General features: G+C 58.5%; 1 protein-coding gene across 2 annotated transcripts; it reads left to right on the top strand.

Annotated features, from left to right (window-relative positions):
• The first annotated feature begins 1,487 nt into the window (after positions 1 to 1,487).
• OPN4 (opsin 4) lies at positions 1,488 to 11,488 on the top strand. Of its 2 annotated transcripts, XM_061196681.1 has the most exons (11): positions 1,488 to 1,631; positions 2,855 to 3,000; positions 3,568 to 3,603; positions 4,082 to 4,215; positions 4,537 to 4,740; positions 5,397 to 5,568; positions 6,011 to 6,175; positions 7,117 to 7,224; positions 8,084 to 8,264; positions 9,439 to 9,582; positions 11,450 to 11,488. In XM_061196681.1, the coding sequence occupies exons 1-11, from the start codon at positions 1,488 to 1,490 to the stop codon at positions 11,486 to 11,488; spliced, it is 1,473 nt and encodes a 490-aa protein (XP_061052664.1). The 2 variants fall into 2 exon arrangements, with proteins under 2 accessions (XP_061052664.1, XP_061052674.1); XM_061196691.1 differs by lacking the exon at positions 3,568 to 3,603.
• The last annotated feature ends 1,741 nt before the right edge of the window (positions 11,489 to 13,229 follow it).

The following is a 13,229-nucleotide window of genomic DNA, read 5'->3' as shown; positions in this document are numbered from 1 at the left end:
CTAGGCCAGGCTGAGCAGAAGGGTGGCTCGGGCTGGTCCAGGGGAGCTATGGAGACTGGCCGGGCAGAGAGCTGGCACCACTGCCCACCCAGGGCATAGGACACTTCTCCATGAGCAGCCCCTGGGGTGGGGTGAGAAAATTAAAGAACAAGAACATCCACAGGTGAAGTGGGAGGGCTGACCTCCTGGCCAGTAGTGGGAGTGGAGGGGACCCACACTGTCTACTGGCAACAGTGGCAGGCGGGGGTGGTGTGGAGGATTGACGCATGTGGGCTCCGTAACTCTGCCCTGCTCCGCTCTCTGTCAGAGGGAACCACATCTCTCAAGCCCCCCTACCTCTGGCTTCCAGGTAGGTTTGGCCATTGCAAGTCACCTGAGAAGGACAGGAGATCAGAAGGAGAGCGGGGGGCGTTCATGACCCGCTTTTCGCTCACTGTGGCACTTCTGCCAGCAGTCGCATCCCCACTCAGGCTCCCGCTCCCACCTGTGAGCACCCTCTCTCTGGGACACCCTGCTGTGCAGCCCCAGCCCCTGGAATCCCACCTTCCTCCTGCTGTCCTCCTCCAAGAGGTAGGCGTGGCCTGGGGGTCCCCTCCACCTCTCTGATACTCACTCAACTCACGCCAGGCCTGCAGGCCTGGGTGAGCTCCCAGGTCTCTACCAGCTTTGTGGGTTTTTTTTTTTTCTTTTTTTTCAATCTTTCTATTTCATTAAAAAGTTTATGATCAAAGACCAGCAAACAAAAGACGCCTCATGATCTGATCTCCCCCCTGATTGTGCTATATCCTGGTGTATCCTCTTAGCTTCTGCATCTGTGACATGGGGGGACCAGCCTTGGTTCTGGATGGGATAGTTGTGAAGATGTGATGGGTTATGTGGGCGGACACGAGGGGAGGGCGCCCTGTGGAAAGGCTGAGTCTGGGCTCCACAGAGCCCTGGAAGGGGGGGTCTTGGGGGCGGCAGAGGCTGTTCTTGATGAGCTCAGGGAAGAAAGAGCCTGGCCAGAGGGGAGGACAAAGTGCAAGGGCCGGAGACTGGCAATCTCTTCTGAAATATATACATACACACACATTCACATGGACACACACTCTCATACTCACACACACACACACACACACTCACTCGCCCACACATTCACACATGCGTGCCGCCATCATCAGGGACCTGTGTCTGAGGGAGCCGAGGCGCCGAGTGACTGGGCATGTACACTCCCAGCTCCGCTACTTAAAGGTGGGGACAGACCCTGTGACCGTGAGTCGCCATAACTGTGACACTCTCTCCTTTGTGCTTCACTGGACACAGAGCAGCCACCAGCCCCAAGAACAGCTCCAGCCTGGGTCTATGCCGGACACAGGAGCAGGCAGCCGGTGGACCGCGAAGGGGTGCTGAGGATGGAGGAACGTTGGGAGGCTGGGCACAGCTAATATCCTGAGCTCCCCGTGCCCTTGACTTCTCCGTGGGCTTGAGAAGGGCCACCCCACATCAGGATGAACTCTCTTTCGGGGACAGGAGCCCCACCGGACCCGGCCCAGGAATCCAACGGCATAGCCACCCCAGCCTCCCGCAGCAGGTGGGACAGCTCCTGGAGCAGCACCTCCAGCCTGGACCACCCTCCGCCCGTCAGCCCCACGGTAAGCCTGGGGCGAGCGTGTGCATGCAGAGCCTCCCTTCCCCTCCCTGGTGCTCTTCCTAGGGACACACAGGGGCTTTGACAAGGTTCCACAGCTCTGCTGTGGGACCTTGGGCATTTTACTGAACTTCTCTGAGCCCGTCCTACGCGAAGAGACCAATAGAGGGGAGTGTGGCAAGTTTTCCTTCCTCGTGGAGAGCATCCAAGGAACAGAAAGGCCTGCCCTGTGGGACAAAGGGCTGGAATGGCCCGTCCATTTCTTTCTGAAGGTAGTAGGATGCCCCCCAGAGCCTTCCAGAGAGGAAGGCCTGCCCTGGGCCTCTGGGTTTGTCCCAGCCCAGAGTGAGTTATTTGGTGCCTTCTACTGCTTCCATCATCCTAGCCAGGGCCCAGGGCCATACCCCAGCAACCCCACCATTAAATGGGGAGGGATGAGGGTACCCTCAAGACTATGGGATGCTGGTCTAAGTTCTAGACAGGATGGGAAGGCTCCAGTAGCTACAGGAGCCAGGGCAGGACAGAAATTAAACCACTCCCTTCCCTGGCAAGGAGCTGGGTGGGAGGAGTCTTTAAAGCCTTTTGTACTGACCTCATAGGATCATGACCTCCCTACAGTGACCTAGGAGGCCTGACTTTTCTTTTTAAAAGATAATTCTTTTTCTCACTCTCACACCAGGTGTCAAAGTCAGCCCTACCCAGTTATATAGTGGGAGAATACAACCTCCTTCTTTGAGGCTGGGAAGGGTGTGGGACTCCTGAGGAGAGGGGCTCCACCCCACTCCACCTCCCCAGAGTGAAAGGGGACTGGAATACCATTGCTGACTGTCTCGGGCACTTGGGATGGGGCCCACACAGAGGGGAGGAACGCACCCAGGAGATGGCTCTGCCTTCTCCCCAAGGAAAGATGAAGTCACTCCAGCCATGTCCCTGCTTGCCAAACATGTGTCTGTCTGTCCTACCAGCCTCCAAAGGTGATCTGAGCACACTTCTAGAAGACTTTTGCATCTGGGCCATGGTATAGGAACTTGGGCTCGACTTCAGGAGACCTGTGTTTCCATTCCAGCTCAGCCACTTGCTAGCTGTGTGGGCAAATGGCTTTGCCACTCTGAGCCTGCCCCACTGTGGCAGTTTTTTAACCTGCCCCATTGGGAACCCTAACTCTTCTCAGGACTATTTGAAGGTGATGGAGTCATGTGATGACCTTGTTTCTCTGTCTCTTCACAGGCAGCCAGGGCTCAGGCTGCTGCCTGGGTCCCCTTTCCCACGGTCGATGTTCCATACTATGCCCACTACACCCTGGGCACGGTGATCCTGCTGGTGGGGCTCACAGGGATGCTGGGAAATCTGACGGTCATCTATACCTTCTGCAGGTGCCTGGTTGGCAGGATGGGGGCCTGGGCACTGAGAGCAGCCAGCCATGCAGAGACGGGGCAGAACACAGGGTGGAAATTCTGGTGCCAGCTCTGCCAGGGCACTGTTGAGCCTGGGTGGGGAGGCCAGGGCCAATGGTCTCAGGCTCAGGCCTCTATCTTCAAACCCAGGAAAGGGGCCCAAATGTAATCCAGGGCAGCTTGAATGGCACATTTAAGTGGGCCCCAGGCACACCGTCTGTGTAGGGTACGTGTCCCTATGACACACACGTCTCTGCCTATTCTGCCCTGCTCTCGGCTCACCTCCACCATCACCTGTCCCAGTGGGCATCCTCCCTCTGCCTCAAAGAGCAGCCCTGGTACCAGGATCCTGAGTCCTCAAGCCCTTCAGCAACCAGCCCTGGCCACCACCCTTGGCTCCCTTCCCTACCTGCCCCACTGGCCGCCTGAATGGCTGAGACAGGCACGTGGAGAAGTGAACTCCTGGCTCTACCACCTATTAGCTGAAATGACTTGAGCAGGTTACTTATCTTCTTTGAGTCCACTTTTCTTGTCTGCAAAATGAAGTTGTGATTTACTTCATGGAGTCAATGTGATGATTAAGTAAGTTTTTATATGTGCGGTGCCCAGCAAATGAGTGAATCCTGGCTGTGCCACTTACTGAGTCTTGTGACCGCAGGCCACTTCACGGGTGGGAGCCTCAGTGTTCTTATCTGCAAAATGAAATGGGGTGAGGGGGTAGATGTGAAGATGGATGATTATGGGACGTGAGGTTTGTGAAAGTACCTGGCCTGTGGGCACCATCGTCAACTCCTCTCCCCTTTGCCAGCCCCGAAGGTGAGGACTGCAGGAACACTGGGAGAAGGGGGACAGGAGAGGCATGAGTTGCTGCCTTGAGGGGTCTCACTTCTTAGCCCACAATGCCAGGCTCCAGAGCTGTTTGGCTGGTACTTGCTGGGCAGCGGGATGGGCCTGTGGGCCAGCAGCTCGTGCCTGTGTGCAAGCATACATGTGTGTGCACATGTGTTTGAGGGAAGCTCCCCAGCAGAAGCGCCTCCTGACAGTTTCTGACCCCTCACAGGAGCAGAGGTCTCAGGACACCTGCCAACATGTTCATCATCAACCTCGCAGTCAGCGACTTCCTCATGTCCTTCACCCAGGCCCCCGTCTTCTTCGCCAGCAGCGTCTATAAGCAGTGGCTCTTTGGAGAGGCAGGTAGACACTTGGGACTCCCTTTTGCTGGAGGGAGGAGGAGGGTTGGGACAGGGGATGCCCACAGTGGAGGGTGGCCCAGATGAGAAGGCGATGTGCTCTTCCTGGGCAAAGAGTGGGTAGCCACCCTCAGTCTCATGAGTTAGCAAGAGGTTTCCGTGAGCCTCTGTCAGATGCATGTAGGCGGGGTGGAGAGGAACTAGGCCTGCTTTCCTTGAGAGGCGAGCGTAGGAGCTGAGTACACGCAATCCACAGACCCTCCTTCCCCTGGGGTATCTGATGGGCTCCCTGCCAAGGACTGAGGTCAGGGAGCTGTGCCCACAGGCTGTGAATTCTATGCCTTCTGTGGGGCTCTGTTTGGCATCACCTCCATGATTACCCTGACGGCCATCGCCCTGGACCGCTACCTGGTGATCACACGCCCACTGGCCACCGTCGGGATGGTGTCCAAGAGGCGGGCGGCGTTTATCCTGCTGGGCGTCTGGCTCTATGCCCTGGCTTGGAGTCTGCCGCCCTTCTTTGGCTGGAGTAAGTGGGCTCAGGGAATCAGGGGAAGGGAAGATAGGCTGGGAGGGGTACGTTCAAGGGGCAGGTAGGTGGACTTGGGTTGACCAGCTGGCAGGAGGGGCCAAGGGACTGCTTAAGTCTCAGAGCAAATGGACATTCGGGGGCATGACTAGCAGCAGGGGGATCTGAGGCTGTACCATCAACAATCAGAGGATAACCTGGGCTCCCATCCCCAAATACAGAGGGGAAGACCACGTGGTTCCTGGCTGGCGGGAAGTGACAGGTGCATCTGATGCTGAGTTTGCAATGAGTCAGACAGGCAGGAGTTGGGGTGTGAGGCCTCAGCAGTTAGGAGGGTTAGCAGCAAGGCACCCACACTTCTGAGGCAGGACCAGGAAGCTGGCTGAAGTCTTGGGGGAGTAAGACCCTGGGGCTATGGTGAGGTCTCTCTTCCAAACTGGCAAGATTGGGCAGCAGTGGACTTTGCCAGCTGTCTCCTGCTAGAACCATCTTGGAAAGCTCCCCTCCACGTGCCCCGGCTTCCTCACTCCACTAGGGCAGGGCTGAGGCTGGGGCCAGTGTTTGAGAAGCTCAGACCCCACATCCAAAGCCCCTGCTGGATGAGGAGCCTGAGTCAGCGCTGCCCTGAAGGCTGAGCACCTGCCCCTGGTTCCCAGGTGCCTATGTGCCCGAGGGGCTGCTGACCTCTTGCTCCTGGGACTACGTGAGCTTCATGCCATCGGTCCGCGCCTACACCATGCTGCTCTTCTGCTTTGTGTTCTTCCTCCCCCTGCTTGTCATCATCTACTGCTACATCTTCATCTTCAAGGCCATCCGGGAGACGGGCCAGTAAGAGCTGGGCATGAAGGAGGGGCTCCATGGGAGGGGGGCTGTGCCCCTTGGCCAGGGATGCCCGTGACTCACATCTGTACCCACGCCCCAGGGCACTCCCAGCCCCAGATGGGCAGAGACCAGCTCAGTACGTGTGTTTATGGGATGGGGTGCCAAAAGGCCAGTACAACCTGGGTGCTTAGAAAAGTCTCAGGAGACACGGTCTTCTGAAGCGGGGGCCTTCAGCCTTGGTCAGGGGTTGTGGGGGAAAGAGGAGACACGACAGGTAGAAGCGCAGGGAGGCAGCTTAGGCTGGATATATTGGGGAACTTTCTGGGAGTCAGGGCTTCCTGCACTGGAAGGGATGGCCAGGTCCAAGAAGGCTCCCTGACAGTAGCCATGACCCTGGCACTCACTGCAACCCGAGTGGGGTCAGACCCAGACTCTGCATGCTTCCTAGAGCTCTCCAGACTTTCGGGGCCAGCGAGGGTGGTGGTGAGTGCCCCTGGCAACGGCAGCGTCTGCAGAACGAGTGGAAAATGGCCAAGATCGAGCTGTTGGTCATCCTTCTCTTCGTGCTCTCCTGGGCCCCCTACTCCACTGTGGCCCTGATGGGCTTTGCTGGGTGAGCAATGGCTAAGGCGCTGGGGCAGGGGCTGGAAGGGTGGGAGAAGGGTAAGGGGACCCTGGGGCAGCGTCTCCCTCACCAGCCCAAGCCCAAGCCAGCCGTCCTCACACCCTAGGTCCAGCCTCACAGGCTTATTCTCCCCCTGCTATGAGATGCCCCACGGGAGCCGGGCCTGTCTCATTCCTGGAGGCACTAGGAGACATGCTGGGGGAGTTCTGGGCCACACTGGGTTTGGCTTGAGGGCCTGCAAGGGCTGCCAGGTCCTGCCAGATCCCTTGGGAATATGCAACTTTCCCTGAGGTTCTAGTTTCCTCTTCACCCAGACTGTGGGCACACAGCCAAGGTGCTACTCACCTCCCGCCCTCTAGTCCTTTGTGGCTAGAGTCTGCGGACTTTGCTATCTGCAGCAGCATGGAGGCAGGCCAGACTTCAGGAGCACTTTGAGACAGTGAGAACTATGAGTCCTTGCAGGTGCTTGGGTATGAGACCTTCTCCTTGTGCAGGAACGGCCTGGTCCCCTCTGGGGCCCTCCTGTGCAGTTACTCTCAAGGAGCCAGGGGAGCAGCAGGCATCAGGGTTTGGCGGGGCATGGGGAGAGCTGGGCAGAGGGCCAGAGTCATTGGGGGTGGGGAGGGTTTACTGCCAGCAGCACAGGCTCCAAGGGACAGTGGGACCTGGTGAAACCCCCAACCTGGCACATCTTCTCAGCACCCCTCCCTCAACTGCTCCCTGGGTTCCCACTCACCTCAGATCAGGATTCTCCCTGGCATTGCAGTCCCTCCCCCGGGGCTGACTTGGTCGTGCTGGTTTGGACCAGGCTGGGCTGTGCCCTGGCAGGGCTTGGTTGGCCTATGAAGAAGGTTCCTGAGAGGGCTGGCGGGTTGTGGAGTCCCCAGGGAGGGCCAGCTGGCAGAGGGACCACAGCTTCTCTGTCCTAGGTACGCACATGTCCTGACGCCCTACATGAACTCGGTGCCAGCTGTCATCGCCAAGGCCTCTGCCATCTACAACCCCATCATTTATGCCATCACCCACCCCAAGTACAGGTATGGCCCTCTGCCAGAACCCAGCCCCAGATCCCCAGTCCCACCCTCATGGGCATAGAGGGCCTGGGCCTATAAATGGGGGCAGAGGCCAGCCATCTTTCCTGTCCCTTGTGTACATGCATTGGGTGGGGAACTCTAGCAGCTGAGAGCAGCCAGTGACACTGGATGGGATCTGGAGCTGGTGTGACCCTCTCTGCTGTCACAGCTTCCTAGGAGGCTCAGCTTGGAGGGACATCAGAGTTCCCTGGGCAGTGTCCAATACTAACTGGGATTTTCAGAGCTGAGGCCAAAAGGCAGCCAGGATGGCTGATCAGCAGTGCTGCTCGCTACAAAGAGAGGCCCCCAGACAGTGACAGCCTGGAGAGATCACAGCAGGGAGAGCTCCACTCCACTTCAGGGGCCCTGGCAGAGGCCTGGGGCTTGTTGTGGCCCGCAGTGCTCTCTGCTGATAGAATCCCAGCACAGCTGGCCTCTTCCACAAGGGGGCCTTCAGTGCTTCCTTTTGCCTGGTGGTGTCAGTAACTCAGCACCCTGCTGAGGCCAGCGGTAGGCCGTAGCCCGTCCAGCTCACAGGCGGCTCAGGAGCGTTCTTGGTCCCCATTTGCAGAAATGTGGCTTAGGTCAGCCACTCGAGAACTGAAAGCAAGCATCTGGCTGAACCTGCCACCCTAAGGCTCTCCCTCCATGCCCATGGACCCAGTGTCTGTCTGCCCATCCTCATAACCCCAATGTCTGTACGTCCCCAATTCCGCAGTGGCTCTTTGTCCACTCCCATTAGCCCAGTATCAGTCTGTCCATCCACCCCCATCTCCTCAAGTCTGTCTGTCCATCCCCCTAACCCGATGTGCTGTCCTTGCAGAATGGCCATCGCCCAGCACCTGCCCTGCCTCGGGGTGCTGCTGGGCGTGTCAGGCCAGCGCAATGGCCTGTACACCAGCTACCGCTCCACCCACCGCTCCACACTGAGCAGCCAGGCCTTGGACCTCAGCTGGATCTCTGGACGGAGGCGCCAGGTGTCCCTGGGCTCTGAGAGCGAGGTGGTAAGGAGGCTGGGTCCTCACTGACTGGCACCTCGCCATCCTTTCCTCTGGGCGGGGCTGCCTCTGAGACTCAGGGACACTCAGGAACCTGGGACGCTGGCAGGAAGAGCCCCTCACCACCCCCCCCCACGGCCTTCCCACACACCATCCTCCCTGCCAGACAGGGGCACTGGGGTCAGAGAGGCAACATGTTGGCCCAAGGTCACCCAGCAGCAGGGCCAGGACTGAACATGGGTCTTCCAACTCCAGGCCGCCTCTTTTCCATGCCAGCACTATCCCAGGGCCTTAGAGCCTCAGATTGAAAAGACTAGCATTTCTGACCCTAAATGGGCCTCTAGAGAGACAGGCAGGAGCTAGCTCAGGACCCTTCATCCTTAGCATTAAGCGCCCTCCTCCTGGAGCTCACAGGATACAGTGGAAGGAGCTCACAGGATACAGTGGAAGGAGCACTGGCTCTGGAGTCGGGGGACCTGTGTTCAAGCCTGAGTTCAAGTCCTTACTGTGTGAGTTTGTGCAGGTCACTCACCCTCTCTGAGCCTCTGTGTCCTCCTCTGAAAGGGAAAATCATCATGTCTACATCTAAGACTAGATAGGGTGCCCATGGATGCTGACCCCACCGTTGTGGTCAGCCATGGGAGCTACCAGTCTGCCAGCCCCTACTTGGGGCCTGGAGCGCTGATGCCTCCTGATGTCACCAGGAGAGTTCCCTGTGACCTGAGCCCCTGTCCCCAGCTCCTCCATCATTGTGCCTACAGGGCCCACTCTGGGCCTCACCAAGTGCTTCCACTTACCTCCTCCCACTACCCCCATCCCTGAGGGTCTCAGTTGAGGGGCTGAGGGAGGAGTTGTCAGAGGACCCATCCCTGAACTAATGTAGTAAACATCAAGGAGTGAATCTTATCCATTAAGAGGGCCTAGATCCTCATGAAGACATACCCATCTTACATGCTTAAGAAAGCACACAAGCACACACACACACACACACGCACACATCCCAGCACATGCACGCACAGTTTGCAAGGGTTTGGTGACCAGCAACCCTGCAAACAGTGTTGTGGGCTTCACCCCAGTGAATAAGTGTAGAGAGGATGGAGAAAGGCCTGGTCAGGGAGGGGGCAGAAGCAGGGATGCAGAATGTCCCCCTCACCTCACAGGGACTCTCCCACTCCCCCAGGGCTGGACAGACACAGAGGCAACAGCTGCTTGGGGGACTGCCCAGCAAGTGAGTGGATGGTCCCCCTGCGGTCAGGGCCTGGAGGATGTGGAAGCCAAGGCCTCTCCCAAGTCCCAGGGACAGGAAGCAGAGGCTCCCGGAAAGGTAACTGGGCCCGGCACCTGCCAATCTATAAAAGGGCGGAGATAAGGAGCAAGCAGCCCAGGGAGCGGCCAGGAAAGGGGAGCAGGCCCAATGCCCTCTGGGAATCACCCCCTCCCTGCACCTCCCAGCTTTCCCTTGCTCACCTGGGGGTCCTGGGTGTCTCCGTGACTCCAAGGTGTTCTGAGCAGGCCTGAGTGTGACTGTGCCTGAGAGTGTCTGTGTGTGTTTGTGTGACCTTGACTGTGCATGTACATAGCAGGTGGTGGTGGCTCTACCGTACTATGATGAATGTACGTCATGTATGTAAATGTGTGTGACCGTGTGCCTGGCACACGCATTCTGTCCCTGTGGCACCGTGGGGCATGGGATTGAGTGTGCCCTAATGTGTCTGCTCTAAGCTGTGCATGTGACCAAGTGTGGGTGGCACGTACCTCTCTGTGTTTGGAAACTGGGTGTACCTGGGGGTGTGGGGCTGCAATCGGTGTATGTGCTCACTGCGAATGCCCTGAGATTAGGGTATCGCCCTGAATACTTGTGGCTATTAAAAGAAGGCCAGCTGTCAGCCCAAGTGCCTATGGAACGGAATGTTGATGGTGATTAGAGAAGGCCATATTCTGGAACGCTGGAAACGCCGTGCGCACAGGTCCTGAGGCTGCCCTGCCCCTCAGCTGACAGCTCCCCACCCTGCCCCTCCACTCACACCCACACCACACCCCCAGCTCCCGGCAGCGAGACGAAGGCCAGAGGCACTCTCCTGCCTTCCTTCCCCCAGGCTGCTCCCCTGCCTGTCCCAGAGAGGGGGAGCCCTGGGCTGCTTCCTGCAGCTGTGGGGCCCCTGCCTCTTCCAGCGTTCCCACCCCAGGGAGCACCACTCCCCAGGTGCCCCAGCCCTGAGCCCGGGAACTGTTCATGACCACAGAGGCCAGGGCAGAGGCCAGCAGCGTCCCCCAGGCTGGCCGGGCAATGATGAAAGGTACTGTGCCTCCCCTGGAGAGAATACTGGGCTGGGGTGGGGCGCTGGGCAGAGAGGGACAACACATCAGCAGTCACCTAACACGTGTGATAAGCACTGCCAACGAGGTGTCAGCACACAGGGTGCTGAAAGCAGAGGCAAGTCCCCGAGGGCTCCCAGGAAAGGTGGAGGTAAAGCAGGGATTGCCAGGCAGGATGGGGCTGAGGAGCGGGAATTGGGCAGTTCAGGCTGAGCAAACAGCCTGTGCAAACATAGCAGGGTGTCCCAGAACAGAATGTCTCTCTGTGACCCCAGGAGCAGCCAAGGGGCTCTGGGAGCTGGCGGTGGGGAAGGAGGAGGGAAGGGGGAAGGAGGTGGTAGGAGCCATGGGGAGGCCCACTAGGTGCTGTCGTGAGGGGTCTCCAGTCACGAGCCTGGGGGACAGGGAGCCCTTGGAGGGCTTCGCAGAGCACTGAGGGACTTGGTCAACTTAGCAGATTAGCCGGGCCTCCCCACAGTGGCTGGGGAAAGACAGGTTGAGTGGAATGAGCCGGCAGAGAGAAGATGGGAGGAAGTCGGTAGGACAGGCAAGGAATGAGGCATTTAAGACCGCAGGGAGAGAGGAGACTCCAGAGCATGTGGAAGAGGACTGCAGGGAAGGGAGGAATTGGATGGTGGGGGTGAGGAGAGCTCAGTCCCGACTCCAGGAGCCCGAGAGCTTGGGGACATCCCAGAGGGACGGCCTGAAGGTGGCCTCGGACATCGCCTGGAGAAGGCCCAGCCCCCAGCCAGGACAAAACCTGGCCACACAACCACCCTCTGTCACGCGGTGCCCCTAAACACAGAGGGTCCCTGGGAGACTACTCCCAGTGGGATACTCCTTGAGCTAAACAAATGTCTGCTGTTTGCTTTCAGACCAAAGGGCTGCTCCCCAGCCTGGACCCCAGGATGTAGGGTGCCCATCGGTTTGTCTTTCTTCTGGGACATGTCCAACCCCTTCACCTCCCCCTCACACACACAGACCCAGGATTACCCTGTGGGCCTGCGGGCTTTGGAAGTGGCCCTGTCACCCAAGCTGTGCTGGATTGGCGGCCCTGTACTGCAAAACTCCTGCTCTGCAAAGTGATCTGCACCCACTTCTCAGCTCAAGAGCCTGCGCCCCAGGCTCAGCCTGAAGAGTGGGCACCCAGGCCCTCCCGCGGCCCGGAACACAGACCTTCACTCGCTGGAACCCGTTACTCACCTCTGGCTTTCCCCCCAGAGTGCTATTTCCACCGTGGCCCACCCTCTTCTGCACATGTGCATTTTCGGGCACACTCTCCTGTGTGTACATATTTGCATGCACACCAAGTACATGAGTGCACACACTGCACCTGTGGTTTGTTTCAAATCAGTGGTCTAATTCATCCCAGGGTGTGTGGCTCTGGCAGGATGTAGAAAAATAAAAAGCGGAGAAGGTCTCCGACAAGCACAGTCTCTACCTATTGGTGCCACCATGGGAGAGAGAGCCAAGGCCTGGCCTCTGATGCCGACAGCAGCCTCTCTTCCTCCTCTCCCTCTGTTCCCCACCTCGTGACTTTCACTACTAAAACCCCATCTCAAACTGCAGGGAGCAGAGTGGAGGAGGGGCAAAGACCAGGCTTGCCCCCATCCCTACTCCCCGATGAGCTGCTGTTACTGGGAAGCAGCTCACGCCTGGCTTGTGAGTACCAGCTGCTCTCTGGCTGGCTTCGGATCTCCCAGGGGAGGCAGATGGAGGGAGGCTGGCCTTCCCCTTTAAGAGCATCCTTCTTGCTACCCCTCCCTTTCCCCTGAGGCAGCATCAGGCATCAGACGGGTGCTTGAGTCCAGAGAAAGAGCCTGCAGCTCCAGGTACGGCCTAGCCCAGGGTTCCCCATCCCTGTGCAGGATCAGCTCCTTCCTTTCCCCACACTGGTCACGCACTGCTGCTGGGTCCTCACCAGCCTGGCAGGACAAACACCCTCCTTCCCTGGAGAGGAGATAAAGCTGGAGTCAGGGATGGATGGGATGGGGCCTGGGGGAGGGGCAGGGGATGGGATGGGGGAGGTTGGGGGGCTGGCCGTGAGCTGCTGGCCTCCTGCGCCAGACCTAGGCAGGCAGGACAGCTGGGCTGCATGACACAGGGCAGAGGAGGTGGTGAAGTGGGGGAAAGAACACAGGTCCCTCCCTGGCTTTCCCACTTGATATTTCTGTGACCTTGGGCAAGTTACCAAACGCCCCTGTGAAGTGGGGACTCCTTGTCATGCATGTTGTATGTGCTAGGTGCAGAGTTTGAGGTGGGGTGTTGGCAGCTGGGAAATTTCTCACACCCAGGCCAGCACTGAGTCCTCAGGGCCCAGCTCAGGCCAGAGCCCTCCAGGAGGGCAGAGAACAGAGGGCCCAGTTGCCTTCCCTGAACCTCAGTTTCCTGAGCAGGGTGGGCCTTGATCTACCTCCAGACCACACAGAGCCTGAGGTCTCTTCTGAGGAAGGGCTTCTGGAGGTATCTTGGCTCAAAGACCACACTGGCAGGAGTCCCGAGGGGCCTAGGCCCCCATCCAGAACATACTGTCTCTGGGTTATGGACTGACCACAACACACACATTTTCCCCTCCCGGCCCCTTCTGGCCCCTTGTCCCAGCAGCTGAGCAAATGGCCTCTCCTCCCCTCCTCCCTGCCCCCTGCCATTCCGGTG

The sequence above is a fragment of the Eubalaena glacialis genome, chromosome 1 (assembly GCF_028564815.1).
Source record: "Eubalaena glacialis isolate mEubGla1 chromosome 1, mEubGla1.1.hap2.+ XY, whole genome shotgun sequence".
NCBI classification, from domain to species: domain Eukaryota; kingdom Metazoa; phylum Chordata; class Mammalia; order Artiodactyla; family Balaenidae; genus Eubalaena; species Eubalaena glacialis.
This window is presented reverse-complemented; position numbering and strand designations above follow the sequence as displayed.